The 19,558-nt window shown below is 43.0% G+C and overlaps 1 protein-coding gene across 1 annotated transcript in view; it reads right to left on the minus strand.

Moving 5' to 3' along the window:
* Nucleotides 1-17,928, minus strand: part of Spata18 (spermatogenesis associated 18) — a 34,215-nt gene extending 16,287 nt beyond the window's left edge. The window contains exons 1-4 of the mRNA XM_026387054.2: nucleotides 17,842-17,928; nucleotides 5,008-5,113; nucleotides 4,769-4,884; nucleotides 3,203-3,384 (exon numbers count right to left, since the gene is read on the minus strand). Of these exons, the coding sequence (XP_026242839.2) occupies nucleotides 3,203-3,384; nucleotides 4,769-4,884; nucleotides 5,008-5,113; nucleotides 17,842-17,928 (491 nt within the window). The remainder of the gene's footprint in view (nucleotides 1-3,202; nucleotides 3,385-4,768; nucleotides 4,885-5,007; nucleotides 5,114-17,841) is intronic.
* Between the last annotated feature and the right edge of the window lie 1,630 nt (nucleotides 17,929-19,558).

Consider the following 19,558-nt stretch of genomic DNA (forward strand, 5'->3'; position numbering starts at 1 on the left):
AAGCAAATCATAATAATATACTCTCTTTTTTTAGGCCTATCTAAATTTAAAAATAAGTGGAAGTGGGATGGATGACCATGGACAAAGATCAGTGGTTCTCAGTGAAGTTGCCCTGGGAACCATGAGATAATCATGGGTCCCTGACTTCTCTGATCTGCCTCCCTGGAACAGGCAAACTCTTTCATCACAGTAATCCTGAGGCTAAGAAAACACAGGTGAAAGAAGAGTGGGAAATGAGACCTGGGATTCTGCTGTGGTTTGGATCTTAAGTGTCCCCACCCCGCCCCGCCCCGCCAAAGCTTGTGTGTTGAAGTCTTGGTCCCCAGATGATGGGGAAGTTGGGCCTAGTTGGAGGAAACAGGTCATTGGAGCAGTGAAGATTATATATGGACCCTGATCCCTTTTCTCCCTCTCTCTCTTTTTTTGCTTCCTGACTGCCATAATGTGAGCAGCTCTGCTTCACCACATGTTCCCTGCCATGATATTCAGCCTCACCACAAGTCCAAAAGGACAGGGGCAAAGTGGCCAAGGATTGAAACCATGAACCAAATTAAATCTTTCCACCTTTAAGTTGTTTACACCAGATATTTTGTCAGAGAGTTGGAAATCTGACTAAAATGGAAAATTGCTACTGAGAAGTGTGGCGGTTCAGGAGCCTTTGGAATTCATTTGCAGGAGGAGTTTGGATCAATTTGGAGAAGCAGACTGGAAAAAGCTTAGAATGCCATAAAGAGAACTTCATGAATGATTCTGGTGGAAGCTCAAAACAACAATGCTGATAGGAATGTGAAGAGTAAAGACTATGCTCATGAAGTTTCAGATGGAAATGAGGACTCTAGGGTGTTTCAGTTCTGGCAAAGAATTTGTCTACACTTTGCTCATGCTGAGACTTTATGGGAAGTTGAGTTTAAAGGTGATGGATTAATTAATGTGGTGCAGGAAATTTCAAGGCAACACAGCATACAGGCAGTGGTAGGGGTATTGTTGGCTGCTTTTAGCCAGATTCACAGGGAGAATCAAAAGCAAAAATCAGTGTGGAAAGATGTAAAACTTGGAGTTTGTCCCCAAATAAAGCACATTTAAAGTTGCATCCAAGAAGAATATGGTTGCTAAAGAGATTAATGCCGTTAAGAAAAGAATCTGGGTGCAGTAGCCCATCCTTGTAATCCCAGCTACTTGGGATTCTGAGGCAGGAGAATAGTAAGTGAGGCTATCCTGGGCAATACAGAGACCCCCATCTCAGAATAAGAAGGAACAGGAGGAGGAGGAGGAGAAGGAGGAGGAGGAGGAGGAGGAGAAACAGAAGCCACCAAGTATTTTGCATCACGACAATAGGAAAGATGGCTTGAGGGCATCTCAGGAGTTAGTAAGACCCCACCCAGCAAAGACTTCTGTTTGAGAAGACAGCTCTGGGACACACTGCTTGCAAAGGACCATCTGGGGAACTGAAGAAAAGGAAGCCAGAATCAGAGAGGGAAGAGGGAGCTGCTTACCATAGAATTTTGGGAACAGACTTACATTTGGGTTACCTTAAATAAAAACACAGAATAAGAACTACAGGTGGGTTGAGCACAGTGGTCCACACCTGAAATCCCAGCGGCTCAGGAGGCTAAGGCAAATAGATCACACAAAGCCAGCAATTTAGCGAGACCATAAGCAACTCAGTGAGACCCTATCTCTAAATAAAATATGACAAAAGGACTGAGGATAGCTCAGAGGTTAATCACCCCTGGGTTCAATCCCAGTACCAAAAATAAAAAAGAACCAGCAAAGTATTGAAGTCCTGCTTCACAACTAGAAGCATCTAGAGGGGCTCTTATTCCTGGAAACCTAAGCAGACAAAGCACAACTCAGGACCCCTCAGCACAAGACACTAGTGCCAAGTCCACTAAGGCTGAGAATACAGTACATGAGCAAAAGATCTTATCTGTAGCATCCTTTCCCTAGATGCCAATCTAAGGAAGGATAAGGGGAGAGGAAGCTCCATGCCAGGGCAAAACTACCTCTGAATAGAAGTTCTCACTATTAACTGAAGTTTTCACAAAAGTGACTATACTTAACCAGGAAAGACCTAGATGAGGCAAATATAAAGATCAGCTGACATGGGTTGAAATAAATAGAGATTCAGAGAAATCATGTTCCCTGCATGTTACAGCTGTACAGTTTGACTTCTGCAGTTGTACTCCTGCTCGCTGACTATGATTCCAAGTGGAAAAATGCACAGGTGCATGTAGAGGCATAAGTACATAGAAAAATGTCTGGAGCCAAATATACCAACATATTGACAGAGGTGAGGTAACAGTTATTTTCATCTTTACATTTTTGGTACTTGTATACATTTGATGAGGAAATTAGTACTACTTTTATAATCAAGTAAAACTAAATCAATAGGGATATCTTCATTTGGGAGAGAAGACAGGACATCTCATGAGAACAACGCAGAGGGCTACAACTATTTCATCACAGACTTAATTAGTTAAAACAGACTTCCTTTCCCTTCCCGGAAGCAATGGAGCAATACTGTGGGAGTGGAAAGACCTTATTAACAGACTTTTGTTAAGTTCTGTCAAAGGCAATTTCATGCATATTTGTCTATCTTCCTCAAGAACAAATCCAAAATTGCAATTTTCTTTGCAGTGATTCCCTGTGCTTGCTACCCTGACTGCCCAGAGCCTGCCTCTGACATCTGTTGTTGCCTGCCAGTAACTTTTAAAAATATATTATTATACCTAAGAATTATTTCAAAATCTTATTTTTTAAAACTCTAACTCTCTCCCATCAGGCATCAATAGGCCTGAAAAGAACATTAGTATAGCTGCTTTGTCTTTTATTCTCTTCTTTTTCCTCATTAGCTGATCTTTCATCCTCTTTAACTCTTCCCCTTCTATATCTTTTTCAAAAAAATCTTTCCTCCCAAGGATAGATTTTTCATCTACAATCTTTACTTATTTATTTAAACTCTGAGCTGATGCTGGACCTGCAGAGGAGGCATAGCTCAGCAGATGGAGGCGAGGGACCAGGGATCACAGACCAGATTGGTATCTTGTCCCCAAACTCAGACATTGACTCCCAACTTGCACAAATCATGTTACTTATTTACAAATGCCCACATTTCACATGAGCCATTATTCTCCTTCAAATTTAAACAGAGTTAAATTGAAAACAATTCTTTTTGAAGAAAGATAACTTGCATTCCTCTTACTCGTCTTTAACCTGGTTGAGTTGATTACGGGTTGAGTTCAAGTCAGAGTCTAGTTGTTGTAGGTCCCGAGGACTACTGGCTCTAAGGTCTCGAGGACTACTCGCTTTAAGGTCCCGGGGACTACTCCTCCCTTTAAGGTCCCGAGGACTACTCCCTTTAAGTCTCTCCCTTTCAAATGTGTCCTGAAAAGATAACAAAAAAAAATAAAAATTAGTCTGAATACACAAAATGACATGGATTGCAAAACACTGCACTGAGCAAAAAAAAAAAAAAAAAAGTCAAGACACAGAAGAACACATAATGTGTGCTTCCATTTGCATCAAGTTCTAGAGCAGACAAAACTGATCTGGAGTCATAGAAACCAGAAGAGTGGTTGCCCTGGAGTGGCACAAGAAACACTCTGGAGTGATGGAAATGCTTCATCTCTCAGTAAGGGATTTGTCAAAACTCACTGACCTGGGATTTCACTGTACATAAATTACATTTTGATTTAAAAAAAATGGATTAAAAAATCTTTTAAAGCATCATCTGATGTCTCTACAACCGGATGTAATACCCACAGGGAGTAAAAATTTGAGAAGCATTTAAAAATCCTCAGGGAGAAAAATTACTGAGTAATGACAACTGATAGCTATTTAAAGTCTTAACCACACGCCACACCTCTGCAAGGGTTTTTCATGTTTATTGCATTTCATTCTCACAATGACCCCATTATTAGTTAGGCCAGTAAAATCATTGTCCTAATTCAGTCAAAGAAGGAAACTGAGACATAAATGTTCAGACCCTACCAAGGGCCATGGGAGCAGGACAGATTTCCTGGCCCTAGATCTCCAAGCAGGGATTCTGTCTAGTTAAGACCCCTGCATTAAAACAGTCTGCTCTAACGGCTTCAGTTTTAGAAAGGGATTCATGTTTATCCATTTAAACATTTAAAAGTAAAGCTGGTGATCACTGCGGCTTGAATATGGTTTGAGTGTGTCCTCCGAGGGTGCGTGTGTTGGAAGGCTGGTCCCCAGTATGGCAAGGTGAGAGGGGGTGTGGAACCTTAAATGGCTTTTAGGTCATTGAGAGCAGTGTCCTCGGAAGGAACTGATGTAGTTCTTGGAAATGGTTGCTATAAAAGAGCAATCCTGACCTGTTTCTTCACATGCTGGATTCCTGTCTCTATTTGATCTCTGTCTCCCACATATGCTCCTGCCATATGTCCCCTCTAGGAAGTGCCTTTAGAGTCAGCATTGTGCTATTTGGATTTTCAGCCTTCAGAACTTAGGAGCTAAATCAAACTCTTTTATTTATATTTTATCCAATCTCAGGTATTGTGTTGTGGTCCTGGAAAACAAACTCATATACTGGTGTTGTATTTACCCAGACATAATGATATTGATGCATGAAGCAAGGCCCATATTCTATTCTAGTCTGGTCTCCGGCTGTTGGAATTGACACTCTCCCATGGAAACCAGTAATCCCAAATTATGACACTCTTGGCTAAGTTTTCTCATTACCTCAGAAATTTCCATTGTATGGCATTGTTTCAGGAAGTCAAGGGCCATTCTTTAGCGTTCCTACCTGTAGAGAGGGGACCCTGCTGTCAACAGGTTTTCCCATGGAAGCAGCAGTAAAAGAAGCCTCCAGCCAAGGCAAAAGGCGAGACTTGATTGTTTCCACACCATCATTATGTCCTCCTAAGAAAACATGCACAAGGTCAGAGAGAGAAAGCGAAGTGCACACCAGTTCAGTCAGCAAACACCAACAATGGAAAGGGACTAGAAGAGAGAGGGGTAGGGGAAAGTATGGGCCTTTCTCACCTTCTTGGGCTGCAATAGTGAGGATTCCAAAGAGCTGTCCCTGCACTCTGGCAACTTGTTCAATGATTTCAAGGCAGTAATTTAGATTCTGATCACATGAGTTTGTCTGTGAAGTCAAAACAGCAGTAATCAGTGTGATTCCTTTACTCTGGAACCCGCTGCAGACAGACAAGGGTCTCTTGATCCAGGGGCTCCTGGCTCTGAAATGCTTGCTGCAGCAGACACTGCTGGGCAGGCACCAAAACCTGTTCCCCTCCCCCCCGCTGGACACACAGTGGGACCATTTGCCCCAGAGTCCCAGGAGTGTGTGTGGCCCTGAGACTGAGTTCAGTTAGTGGTCTGGGAAGTGATGTGTGCCATGATCAGGCATGGCCAAGAAGAAAACCTCCTGAGCAATCTTCTTCTCTCATTCCCATTGGCTAGTCAAATGCAGAAAAGGGCCAGCAGAGAACCCAAGGGCAGTAGGGATGGTGGATTCTCAAGATTTGTAAGGCTTCTGACTGAGCACTTGCACCAAACTACTACATAATCAAGAAAGTCGTTCTGTGTGTGTGTGAAAACACTAAGATTTGAGGTTGTTTTTATAGCATCATCCTACTCAGTGGATTCTGCAAAACGTCCCCTTATAAAATGAACATGCTTTCTGTAGCACAGTGCAAATTGCTAATTTATCTCCTTTAATGGCTCTTGTCCTCTACGTAAATTCAATTTTTCTATCTTTTCTCTCCTACCCTTATTGTGTGTTAGCATCAGAGAGAACATTCAGCCTTTGGTTTGGGGGGAGATTAACTTATTTCACTTAGCATGATAGCCTCCAAGTCCATCCTTTTGCTGGCAAATGTCATAATTTCATTCTTCTTTATAGTTTATTAATATTCCATTTTCTTTATCCATTCCCCCATTGAAGGGCACCTATGTGGGTTCCATAGCTTAGCTATTGTGATTGAGCTGCTATAAACATTGATGTGGCTTCATCACTATAGTATGCTGATTTTAAGTCCTTTGGGTATATACTGAGGAGTGGGATAACTGGGTCAAATGGTGAGAACACTAATTCTTAACAACAACAACAAAAAAGTGTCTGCATTGAAGATACATTGAAGAATAACACAAAAAGAGGCACAGGTTGACCAGAGGGCAAGTAGATAGCTCCCCTAGCTCCCCTGCAGTGGAACAGTAAGTCTTACTACATAGTGAGTTCGAGGTCTACAGAGCCCACCATCTCAGAAAATCAGGGAAGGCTTCTGAGAGGAAGTGAAAACCAGCTCAAGAAGAAATGAGGCAGACTTGGAGAAGAGGTAGTAGGTGGTCCAGTATCTATGGAACCTTCTTCGAAGCAATGAAAACAGAAGACGGGGAGGGGGTATGAGAGCCTTTTAGCTATTATTCTGCTTTGGTCATTCTTTTGTGAGAGTTGACCTTTCACCATTAGCCAAACATCTAATTGAACATACTACTAAAAAGAAGAAGTAAAATTATAAGCAATAAATAAATCACATGGGTGCAAAACTGTATAGATTTATTATGTGTCACTCAGGTCATGATCCAGCATTGGCTCCACAAATCCCAGAACAGGAAGCAAAGCAGATGAAGGATGTAACCAGAATGAAGATAAATGGTAGCTCTAGGCAGAAGTTTACCAATAAAATTCATTATCTGTACCAACAAGGGAAATGGTCTGGGCAGGCTGAAGCCCCCTCTAGGACAGAGACTACTTGTCTGTCCCTGTATGCTCAGTCCTCCATTCTGTCCTGTCGATATATTCAAACTCGGCATGCGTTGGATGGATGAGTGAAAATTAGATGACTCACTCACTCTTTGATTTTCATACACACCCCCACAGACCAGGCACTACTAGTGCTTTACACATCGAATCTCAGTTAATCCCTGCAATCGTACCTTATGCTATTATTATCATTCCAATTTTCAGATGAGAACACTGAGGCACAGAGAGGTTAAGAAGCTTGCCCGAGGCTCTCCTGCTATGAGCTGTCAGAGCTGAGAGCGGAACCCTGGTTCCAGAGCGCATGCTCCTAACTACCGACTTACACTGACATTTTTGTTTTAACTAGTCTTTGGCAAGAAATGGCTGGTGTGACAAAGAGTAAATGGGGAAGACAACCAGGGAAGAGCTCTGTGAGGAGGGGACGCTTGAGCTGAAACCTGGCTGATTCACGGATGTGAAGCAAAAGGGAAAGAGCAAGCCAGGAGATGGGCACAGCAAGGCCAAAGGCCCTGAGACAGGAACACATAGACAACCTGGAGGACTATGAATAGGTGAGTGTGGCAAAAGAATAGGTCAGAGAGGTTGGCAGGGCAGACCTCGGAAGGCCTCATGGGACTGGTGAGGAATGGGCATGGAATGGGTGGGTAACTGAGGGGCTTCTGGGTTAATTTCCGTGCCTGGCAACTAGCTCTTGCAGCCCTACTTCCTCCTGTTGTCATTCCTTCTCTTCATCTTGTCCTTCCATCCTCTCCTCTCTAACAGACTGAGTTCTTCCTAAAAATGAGCCTGCCTTTCTTTCTTGTGTCTGCATCTATTACTAGTATCCTGAAAATTGAAGGCCCAAACGCTGATGAAGGAACGATTTAACGACACATTATTGACCTGATCAGGATTCTGCACCCCACCACCTGTGCAGCTCTGTCAGTTCTTCCTCACTGCACCAGGCCTAGGCTATGGTATGCGTCACAATGACACTGAACTTCAGTGGCCTGCTTACAAGACTCTTGCCCTCTGGCTAGACCATGCCATTTGCAAAGAGGATAGAGAATGAGCTGAGGAGTCAAAGGAGACCCCAAGAATCCCAGCTCTGCCACCTGCCACAGTTCTCTGTGATCCTCTGAGCCCATTTTCTCTCTTCCACATGGGGACAATAAGGCCTTGCTGAGTGTTAGAAGAACTAAATGGAATCAACACATGCCTAGCTCCTCAGAGACAGGAGGTGTTCTATAATCAGAAGCCATGAGGTGGTTTGCAGCAAGGCAAGGTGTCAGGAATTTAGAGACAGGGCAGGGCTGGGTTCAAATCTGGATTTCTTTCATTAGCTTAATTCCTTTAGATAGAAGCCTCCATTTCCTGATATTTAGGAGGTGGTTAATCCCTCCAGGCACAGAGCTTAGCATAAAGGAAAGACACAGTTAAATTAGAAGCAGGATTGTAGTGTCATTATGATCTGCTCTTAATGCTTTGCCCAGGGCCTGTGCATAATGGGCACCCAGAGGAATGTTTGTCAAATGTGTTTGCATACACAACTTAAATCACAGAATACAATATACTATGTCACAATTCTCCAGTTCCCGAAGACCTGTCACAACATGCCCCAGCTTCTTACACAAAGCACTGCGCAGGATATTCAAGCCATAAGAAAGTCACATTATTCTACTAAGATAAATAGAACAAAGACATGAACTCTTTGGAACTCTTTTCTCCAAAGCCTCGTCTCTCCAGGTTCATTCCCTCATAAATCATTGAGTCCTATTACATGTTAAGTCCCAGGATTGGCAGTTGCAATGATAAAGTTACATTTAAAAAAGAAAAAGAAGTTGTCCACTATCACTGAGTTCACCAGCTTTGGAAGTGGGATGGAGAATGAGAAGCAAGCGGGAGTAAATAACCATTAGAGTAGGTTAGGGCTTTGTGTGGACAGTGAACTGCAGACACAACAAGCTCTGTGAGGGGTCAGGGGAAGAGGGAAGGGCACTTCAAAAAGGAGAAACAGCAAGTATCAAAGATAAGAAGCAGAAACACTAGGGGAAAATGAGTTCAGGGTCCGAAGACCAAATCTGAAAGCCGTGACTTGCCACATGAAGGGTTCTGGGCTTTGTCCTGTCCTTGGAAGATCTCTGAGGCAGGTGTGGAAGGGTGATGAGGAAAGACCAGATTTGCTTGGCATTTTACAAAAGTACTTCTGCAGAAGCAGACCACACAAGAGTTTGTGTTAGAGAGCGAGTCTGGAGGAGAGGTAGGCAGATGTAACCATCTGGCCAAGAGATACGGAAGGCTATGGACATAACAAAGGTCTGCTAAAGGTCTTTCCCAGGCCCACGATACACCTGGCTCAGTCAAGGTCCCACTGATTCCAGAATTACCTTGGAGGTCAGGAGGTTTAGAAACAGACAGAGGCAGGAGAGGGCTGAGACTACATTTGGGTTTGGATAGTTCAGGAGGCCATAAGACCCTCAGATGGAAATGTCTAGTAATAGTATCCTACAATTATTGAGCACTTACTCTTTGCCAGCCAGGCACTGCACACAAAGCTTTATATATACACTGTTTCATCAAATCCTCAAAACAACCTTACAGATTGAATGCCATCAACAACCCGAGTTCACCAATGCAGAAAAACAAAATGAAGTATTTTGAAGAGACGGTGGTTGAACAGGGACCTATACCCATTCCCGCAGCCTCCAGCATTAGAATCTAGCTCTCCCCAGGCGCTTTACCAAAAGCAGATGCAAGATAGGTCTGGAACTCATGTGAAAGGTGGGAGTTGAAGATGTGGGCTTGGAAGCGCTCCGCAGATGGGAGAAGGTGGAAGCCACATGCATTGAGGTCACCAGGGAGGTGTGTGGTGGGAAGAGGGCTGAGGGCAGGCTGCAGGGCCATCTTGCTATGTCAGAAGTGGGTTGAGGGAGAAGGGCCAGTGAATGAAAAATAAAACAAAAACAGGAAGTAGATGACAATCAGCAAGAAAAATGAAAAAGAACTAGGAAGCCAGGGAAGAAAGTGGCTTTAAGAAGTAGAAGGCACAGTTTCTTCTCTGCTTCACTCAGGTACTTATGTTCTCCGCTAATCTTTATGGAGGGGCCTGCCAGTGCTAGATGCTAGGGACACAATGGTGAGTGAAATAGTGTTTCACCCTCAAGGAATGCATAGTTTAAGATAAACACAAATAAATGCATGTTGTAATAAAACTAAGTCCGGATTTCAAAGTCCAGACTCAAAAGATGTAAGGAACCAAGAAGATACAGGAAGGTCTTCATCTGGGGAACCTGGGGAGGGGCCACCACACTAGAAATTCTGCTTTCCATGCTCCAGTGTGGGAACTGGGCCTTGGTTATTTTAAGAACTCACCAGATGTTTCCCATGTTCAACCGAGATTGAGCACCACAAAATTAGTGAGTAGTGAAGTCAGTTTAGTGAGCCTCAGTTGACGACTACCAATCATAAAATAGTAAAATAAAATACATCATAATTAATAAAAGTAAGAATTGTTCGTGTAACTTGTTTTCAGTCATTTAACAATGGTGATATGTTCTGAGACCTGTGTTGTTAGGCAATTTCATCATTGTGGGAAAATCTTAGGGTACGCTCACACAAACCTACATAGTCGTGTCAATGCAATCAAGAGTCACGGTAAGTAGGGTGTCTGAGGATGTTGCTGGAATATCACAGCAAACAGTTTTATGGTAAACTGTTTTTATAAGTAGGAGTACACTCCAAACTAATGTTAAAAAGTACAGTAATTTATTATTACTATCAAATGTATTCTATACATAATTGTGTGTGCTACTGAATATAGGATAGTTAATGAATCCCAATTAAAGTTTTTTTTTTAATGTAAAAGCTCCTCCATAAGATAAACTTGTAGAAATTTTCTAAGCACTGCAGCTAAACCTTTGTCCCAGAATAGCAGTAAAAACAAAAGTGGGGCAGACCCTAAGAGAGGTTACAGGAAAGTTCAAATTCAAGGTCTAAAAAGGGCAGAGCCAATTAGAAAGTGATGGACTAAACCAATACAGTTGGTACTTTCCCAGTGTAATAGATTAGCATAGATTTTTGTCCAAAAGAGTTGGTACTTTTCCAAGGCCTGATTAGCATAGATACTTATCAAGGCCCCTACCCCTATATAAGCCCCTAGACAAGTACATTTAAATGGCAACCCCTATCAGGTCCCCTCTCCCCTTGCAGGAGTTCTCTTTTCTTTTCACTTGAATAAATCCTACTCCTTTCATTCTTGCCTTTCATTATCATCCATGGATTTCATTCTTCGAATTTGCAAGACAAGGACCCAGAAAGAAATTGGTGGTGAGCTACTGGGGTCTGCTCTGACACTGGAGACCGTAGTCTGCCATTAAAAGCCGCAACACATTACTCAATAGTAGTGGAGAAGAATCCAGCTTTGCCAGCTGCAACCCTCAGAGATCTGATGCCAGCAGGTATCCCCCGCTGTCATTAGCTGCTAACATTAAATGGCTTTCTTGGTTGCAGAGCCCTGCCACTCAAGCAGACCCCACCCACCAGCAGAAGCAAAGAATCAAGTTTTTTTTCTCAAACTCTGGTTTCACTGTACTTCCATTCAACTAACAGGGCAATAAGTTTTCTTAACAAGTATCTCCACAAACATGTGATTAATGTGATGTGCTTACCAGATCAATGGGCCATGATATCACTGGGTAGTAGGAATTCTTTGGCTCATTAAGTTGTAGGGGACCACCAGTTGTACCTGCAATCTAATGTAGTTATGTGGCTTTTGACTGTATAAATACAACAGTTTATGTGCGTTATGAGGTGAAATAAAATGCACTGACCACTGTGGTTAAGTTTCTAAAACATAGCCCTAGAGGATAGTGTCTTGCCTGTGTTGAGAACTTCCAGTGTGGGCAAGTAGAGCCACAAAAATGATTCCTTGGAGACCTGAATCAAAGTTGACTGGAAGTAGGCATGCAGAAAGGCAGGAAGATCAATAGGAATATGTCATATTATAGAAGTGAACTTCAACAAGTGGGACCAAACAAATTCAAGTGACTTTGTGTAGATAAAAAAGTGAGAGGAAATAAAAAGGAGGAAGTTATTCATGAATGTAACCCCACCCTTATTAACATAAAGAAAATGTATTCTTTTAAACACTCTATACAACAGTTATGGGCTCCCTGCCTCCTTTTGTAAACATGATGACTGTAAAAGCATTCAGCTTTGTTAGAGCAGAATAATGAAGCTGTTATGCCTGGGAGTTTGCCGATATTATTGTTTCTTTTGCAATGAAGTTCTCTTGAGATCTATCCTGTACACATCCTAGAAGCTCGTTTTCCCACATATGTAAGAAATAATGGAAGCTTAAAATAAGAGGAGCTTGGTGTGGGAGGCTGAGGCAGAAGGATTGCAAATTCAAAGCCAGCTTCAGCAACCTAGTGAGGTTTTAAAACAAAAACATTTTAAAAGGGGTTGGGGATATGACTTGGCGGTTAAGTGCCTCTGGGTTCAATCTCTGGTACCAAAGGTGTGGGGAGGTGGATAGGAGCTCAAGGGGGAAAGGGGGAGGTATTTGAGAACTATTTATCAGGCAGAATCCTCAGGGATTAAATGAATCCATTTGTGAAGTGGGGATGGAGAAGGAGGGGCCAGGATTCTGACTTGGTCAACTAAGGGGATTATGACACCACTACCCAGCCAGGGGCAGTGAATAGTCCTATTGGACTAATTTATTCTCCTTAAATATTAAACTTGAAATGCTTACATTAAAAAGTTTGTCTCAGGAGAAAATAAGAAAAGTCAAATTAAAAAGTTGACAGCCTCTGTTAAAAAATAAAGCGTTCTGCCTTAGTCCCTCATCAATTTATTTTGCAATAAGTTGATCATTAGAAACATGACAGAAAAGGCAGCGCCAATTCAATATGCTGCGTGCTTTCTCACATTTCTTTACAATTAGATTGGGGCCACATAACTACAGTCACGTGCTATAAAATGTGACTCTAATCACAATGTGGCAAAATATGCTGTTTCAGTCGACCACAGGCTACTTACAAGATGGTGGTCCCATGGGATTAAACAGCCTAGTAACCTATTGTGTTTGCACAACCACAAAAATCACCTAGTCAGGCATTTCTCAGAACGTATCTGCATCATCAAATGATGCCTGGCCGCACCTCTGGCTAAGGGATGACAAATAGAGGTGGTGTGCATCACTTAAGAACGGTGCAAGATTCCACTGCTCTTCTCTGAAGCCCCTTGAGGTCACATAATAGGATGCTGTCACCACTAGGCAGAAGGTGCTGAAGCTAAGCCAGTGATGGAGCTGTCTCTGAACTTCAGGGGAAGCCAAGTTTTAGAATCATAACCCTCAGAGACCTGCCATCAGACCACATGAAAGAAGAAGGAAAAATCTCTCTTCTACTTGGACACTGAGATTTGGGGGGGGCTATTCATCACTGAGGCGTGGTCTGGCCAGGAAACAGATAAGCATCTTAAATTGAAGAAAATGTTTCTCTAGAAATGTACTAATCAGATTGACTCCTCAAGAATGTAGAAGTATGTCTCCCAAAGAGGAGGGTGAAGGCAGGCAGGGAGTATGTTTGTACAGACCATAGCAACGGACAACAACCTTTGTACTAGGAATCTAGCATATTTTGGCACAGATCTCTTATTTCAACCACAAAGTTTATTCTAAACCAAACAGAAGGCAAATCTCAAATAATATCTCCTTTTTATATGTGGATGTTTAATAATGCTCTTTCCCCCCGCTCTTCCTGTAGATGTCTATCACACAAACGAGACTAATGTGGATGGAAGTCTTGTATTTCCAGTCCTTTCCTACAGCTCCACTCACACATTAAATAATGCAAGATTTCTAGACTATACTGTCTTGGTGTCTATTATTTTACTTTAAGAAATCTCATCAATCCTATCTTGGAGTTGGGGTTACCAAAGATACAGTTAAGTATTACATTTGCTGCTATAATGGGGAAAATTTTTTGAAATAACAAATCTCAGAGCATCTAACACAGCTTAACTCCCTAGTCCAAAGGGATCCGAAGGAAAACAAAAGCATCTCAGAGGGAGGAGAGTTTCCATCCAGAGCTGACTTACCCCAGGAGCTGCTAACTTGGTAAGGGAATTTCTCTTCTCATGCTAACATTTCCATGAAGTAATTAGGGAATTGGAATTTAGTTCTGCATAGAAGGTGATTTCAGATTTTTGCAGTTTGTTAATAAAACATACAGATGTTGCATGATAAATTGGGGGTATTTGGGCGCTATACTCTTGCAGTATCCCTAAGGACCATTCTTGGAATGATCTTGTTCACTAAATGTGCTAAGCAAGTTTATGAGAGGTTGATTCATACAATGTCTTGCCTAAAGTAATACCCAACCACATCTACTTTCCCTAGAGTTTTGAATTTCTCCACCATGGGACAATGAGAACATTTCCTAAATATGACCCAAATTTTTCTCTTCCTGCATTACACTTTTAGCTTCTCCCTAGGGCGCTTTATCATCTGACCTCAACTCTCCTCCTACTTAGCTTTGAACCAATCACAGCACACACACCCCATTGTCAGCTTCTTCAGTTTTCCTTGCCTCTGTATATGCTGCCTCCACTCCTTCCTCCTCTTCATCAGATGGAGGTTCATTGTTAAGATGCAGCTCACTGGGCTGGGTTGTAGAATGATAGAGCACTTGCCTAGCACTCGGAGATAGACAGCTTGCCTAGTGCATGTGAGGCACTAGGTTCAATCCTCAGAACCACATAAAAAATAAATAAATAAAAATAAAGGTATTGTGTTCATAAAAAAAATGATGCAGCTCATATTGTTATTACCAGCAACCAGCATTAATAAGCACACCACAAGCTCTGAAAAAAGTATTTATAAAGGTACACTGTAAAAATTGTAAATAGTATGTAACCCACTGAGTAACCATTTTTAATCACCACTTGTTGAATATTAGGCTTTTGATAACTGGTTCAGTTCTTGGTGAACAAGAAGGAATTCTCTAGGACCTATCACCATAAAGGCTCACTCAACTACAAAGGAAGAAAACAACTTCCAAAAGTCACATGGTTCAAACCCAGTTGTCCATGAACTTCAGGGGAAGTCAAATTTTAAAGGTATAAACCTCAAACATTTAAAATGGGGCTTACTCGAAGGCAATACAACCACAGTGACTCAAAGAAAATGAGTCAGAAATGTTTGCTGCTGTTTTTAGTATCTGCTTCTCTTAAGGAGGTTGAAAAATACCCCTTCTCTGCAAATATTTTTAAAATAAGCAAGTAGACTGGGCGCGATGTCGCACACCTGTAATCCCAGCAGCTTGGGAAGCTGAGACAGGAGGATCGCAAGTTCAAAGCCAGCCTCAGTAACAGTAAGGCCCTAAGCAACTCAGTGAGGCCCTGTCTCTAAATAAAATACAAAAAAGAGGATGTGGCTCAGTGGTTGAGTGCCCCTGAGTTCAATCCCCAGTACACACACACACACACACACACACACACACACACACACACATACACACACACACACACACAAAGGCAAGTAGTTTTCCCTGGGCCCAGAAAACTTAGTTGTCATAAGATTAAAAGGCAAATTATACACACACACAAATACACACACACACACACGACTATAAAGCAGAAAATTACATGTTTAAAGAATTTACTGTCTAATAACATATACAGTAGTACCCCCTTTTATCAGTATGTCTGTATATGGGTTGTAGAGAATGTATTTCCCAACACTTAGAACAATGCTTAGCACCTAATAGTTGCTCCACAATTGTGTAGAACTTCAAAGTCCATTAGAACTGAGCTTTTATTCCAAGTGAAATAGGAAGTTTGAAGAATCTTGACAAAGAAAAGTAACTTGATCCGACTTAACATTCAGAAGAATCACTTTGGGTTACTGTTTTTTGCAATAGTCCAGGGTGGTAGCAATGGAGGAGGTGAAAAATGTTCAGAGTCTGTATGAATTCTGAGGCTGGACCAACAGATCCTGACGGTGAAAAGGGTGCAGAGTGCATCATGATGAAGACTAAGTTAGGAAGGAGATCTGTGTGTGGGGTGTGGGAGAAGCTAAATTCAATTTTAGGCTGATTTGATTTCAACATGACAATAGTACTCACCATTTAAAATGTCCATGGGCAATCAAAGAAGTGAGAGCTCAGATGAGAACAAGCCCCAAACACAGATACGCAATTCATCAGCACATGAGTAAGAGATGAAATGAATAGTGTGGCAATTGAGGCCAGAGTTTCCACAACAAAGCAGATTTCAGGAGGACTTTTATAAGAAGTCAATATTCTATCATCATATCCATGCACTGTTCAAATCTCATTAATCCCTGCTTCCACTCTGGCTCCCTGTAATCAACCCCATCTTGCCCCCCATCCCCAAAATAGAATTCAGAGTGCTGGAAACACCTCCCATTAAATAGGGAGGTTAAATAGGAGGTTCCCCTTAAATAGGAGGTTCCCCTCTTACATAGCAAGTAGAGCCATCAGGCAGAAAAAAAGGCTTTGAATAGAACTTGCCAAATAACCCAGGGGCAGTTTACTTAATGTGTCTGGGTTAGGGTGCTTGATCTGTACCATGGAAAGGATTGGACTAGATGATACATAAAGTTCCATTCCTCATCTCACAATTGTTTTTTGTTGTTGTTGTTTGTATGTTTGTTTGTTGTTTTTTTTTTTTTTTCATTTAGATCAGATTCTTTCTGAGCGCTGCCTTCTCAGGAGTCCCTTGGGCTTCTGGTTCACCCTTTAATCAGGGCTTCTGAAGTGGAAGGTGGCTCAGAGAACAACTAGAGCTTTTCCTTCTAGTGTCTAGTAGGTTCTCTCTTTGCTCCCTTTTAAAGAACCAGCACTGGACATTCCTTCACCAAGAATTCAGGAAAAATAAAAATCACCTTTTTTTTTTTTTTTAATCACAAAGGACCTGGGTTCTCTCCACCACTTTTTAAAGTAACTGCTTGCTACCTAGTCTCAGAAAATTGAGAGTAACAAATCCTAATGTATGTATTTACCTTTTTTTTATTGCCCTGTGGCCTTAACTCTGAAATTTTAAAAAGCATTTTTTTTCACAGTGCTTAACACAAATGGCACTAGCATTTGGTGGAACAAATTAAATTATTGTTTTAGAAATATCCTGTAAGTACTCAGAAGTGCCATTGTGTGTTACAGTTTTCTGTCTTGGTAGCAAATTGTTTCTCTGTTCTCATAAAATCATTTCAACTAGCTTCCCCTCACCACTCTAAAGACTGAATTCACAGGGACCAGCAGATTTCCAAGCCATTCTTCACCCTCTACTTACTTAAATTCCAGTTAGCATCTTTTTTCTGCCTGATGGCTCTACTTGCTATGTAAGAGGGGAACCTCCTATTTAAGGCAGACAGACCCCGAATGGGAGGCGTTTCCAGCACTCTGAATTCTATTTGGGGGATGGGGGGCAAGGTGGGGTTGATTACAGGGAGCCAGAGTGGAAGTAGGGATTCATGAGATTTGAACAGTGCATGGATATGATGATAGAATATTGGCTTCTTACAAAAGCCCTCCTGAAATCTGCTTTGTTGTGGAAACTCTGGCCTCAATTGCCACATTAATCAGCACGCAAATGTTACCTGGTGTCCCTTTCTCTAATTTCTGAGCAATGACTCCTAGGTATATATTTATAAAAACTCATTCTGGTGCGTCTGGATACCTTCAGAGTGGGAGACTTGCGAAAAGGCAGGAGAGTGTACTAAAACTGGGGTGGAGGGCAACGTGGATTCCACTGGCTGGGGGCGAACAGGAGAGGATCAAGCAGGACCTGGCACTGATTTTCCAGTTGCTAAGGTCGCCGGCGTCCTTGGTTACCGCTGTAGGTCAGGTGCCCCGCCAACAGCCCGGTCGCCGCGGAATCCCGCGCTCTGCAGGAAGCGCCGCCCCAGCGCCTCCAAATGGCTCCGGAGAACACGTTCCCTTCCTTCCCGCCATCCCAGCCCAAGGCCCAGGTTCCCGTTAGGAGTCAAAAACAGGGGGACTTTGCAAAGCGATCTCACCGACGCCTGTCCCCAAAAAGCCCCGCGAGGACTGTGCGGGGATCTACCGCGGGGCGAGTCCCGGGGGCCTCCCACCCCGACTCACGTTGTACTCTTTGGCCCAGGAGTCTATCCTGTCCTGCAACCGTCGTAAAGTTTCGTTCGAGACCAGCCTCCTCAGGTTTTCCGCCATCGCTGGCTTTTTCTACGCGGCTCGGCTATGGGAGACAGACGTGGAGGGGCGGAAGCAGTGGCCTCCGCGGGACCGCCGCGTGGTGTAGCGGGAGGGTGGATATCTTCCAGGGGGGCTCAGATCGCAGCTGGTGTTTCCATCCTCCCCTTCGGGTCGGACCGGGCAGGGTTCGGGATGCCAGGGGGGGGTGCCCTGGGCCGCAGCTGTCGCGCCTCATCCGCTGCCCGGCGCGCCCTCCTGGTTCCCCCGCCGCCGCCCGCGAGCCCCAGCCACTTATGTACCCTGGCGATTATTAAACAAACCTTGACGTGGGCGGGCGGCTGCCGGGGACGCCGCGTCGGGGCAACGCTCTGGCCACCCCGCCCCGCCCTGCGGCGCCCGGCCTCTGGACTCACCCACTATGCGCCACGCCGCTGCTCCTGATGCAGCTTCTCCTCCTGCTCCTGCTTTTGGTGCAGTGGGGCGAGGGCGAGGAGGGCCAAAGCCACCCGGATTCGGGATCGGGCGGGAACTGGAAGGCTCCGAGATCCGAACCGAAGCGGTGCAACCCCTCGATGGGTCCGGACCGATGGCAGTGCTGACTGGGGTGGCACGCAGGCAGGCAGGCAGCCGGCGGCCTAGAACCCTCCTCGGCACGCCAAGCAAAAGTTAACCCGCCATGAACTTTTTTTTTTTTTTTTTTTTAGACTCTCGGGAAATCACTTCTTTGGCCCTTGCTTTATTCTTTCTCCTCTCAAACCTTTCTTGCATCTGCAGCCTCCTGGGATTTGCCTGTAGGAAACTCGCTGGAACTAAAACTTCTATCTTTTGCTTTATTTTTTTACCCCACAGGGTGGGTGTCCAAGTTGATGGCACTAGGAGGTTCACAAATTAGAACTGATCCCTCAGGTTTGGATAGGATTTGGTAGTATGTGCGAGCATATTCGATTGTGCCATTAAAGCTTCATTTAATTCTGAATTCCTTAAATGAGACTTTGTAGAAGTTCTCACTGCGATCTGTCACTATTTCAAAAGAATGCATTCAGCCACAGTGAGTTGTAGTTTGAACTATTAAATTAAATCATTTCAACCATTAACATGTTAGAAGCAATCTCTTGTTTTATATACCATCAAATGATGTGCTGATTGCAAATCACCTGTTCATTAAATCATGGAGGTGAAGCTAACAACTTTAAACTCGGTTTCATTTCTTTAGGTACTTGAGAGGAAATTGAACATTGTGTATATCAGATTACCATAAAATTCAGAATTTGCACCACCTCTTGTTTTTATTCCTTTTAATTGCAGTGGTTTTAATGTTCAATCATGAAAATAAAAGGTTCGTTTCTGGAGTCTGCATTTCTGCTAGTTTTTGTACACCACAAAATTAGGTGTGTCACAAAATGTTGGTGTGTCACAGTAGAAAAATTACTAAAGTAAAAAGAAAAAAATCCTATTCATTAAACATCTCCTTCCTAAAATGTGGGAGCAGGGAAGAAGGAAAGGAATGGAGGAAAAACAGATTTCTTAATTTGGAACCAATAGCATATTCCAATAGGTAACAGGAATCTGAGCAGTCCTGCTTACTTATAATAAAAAAATGAACCGGGACAGTTGTTTATGACAAATTAGAGGCTAAATCCTTTTTCCT

The sequence above is a fragment of the Urocitellus parryii genome, chromosome 10, assembly GCF_045843805.1.
Source record: "Urocitellus parryii isolate mUroPar1 chromosome 10, mUroPar1.hap1, whole genome shotgun sequence".
Classification (NCBI taxonomy): domain Eukaryota; kingdom Metazoa; phylum Chordata; class Mammalia; order Rodentia; family Sciuridae; genus Urocitellus; species Urocitellus parryii.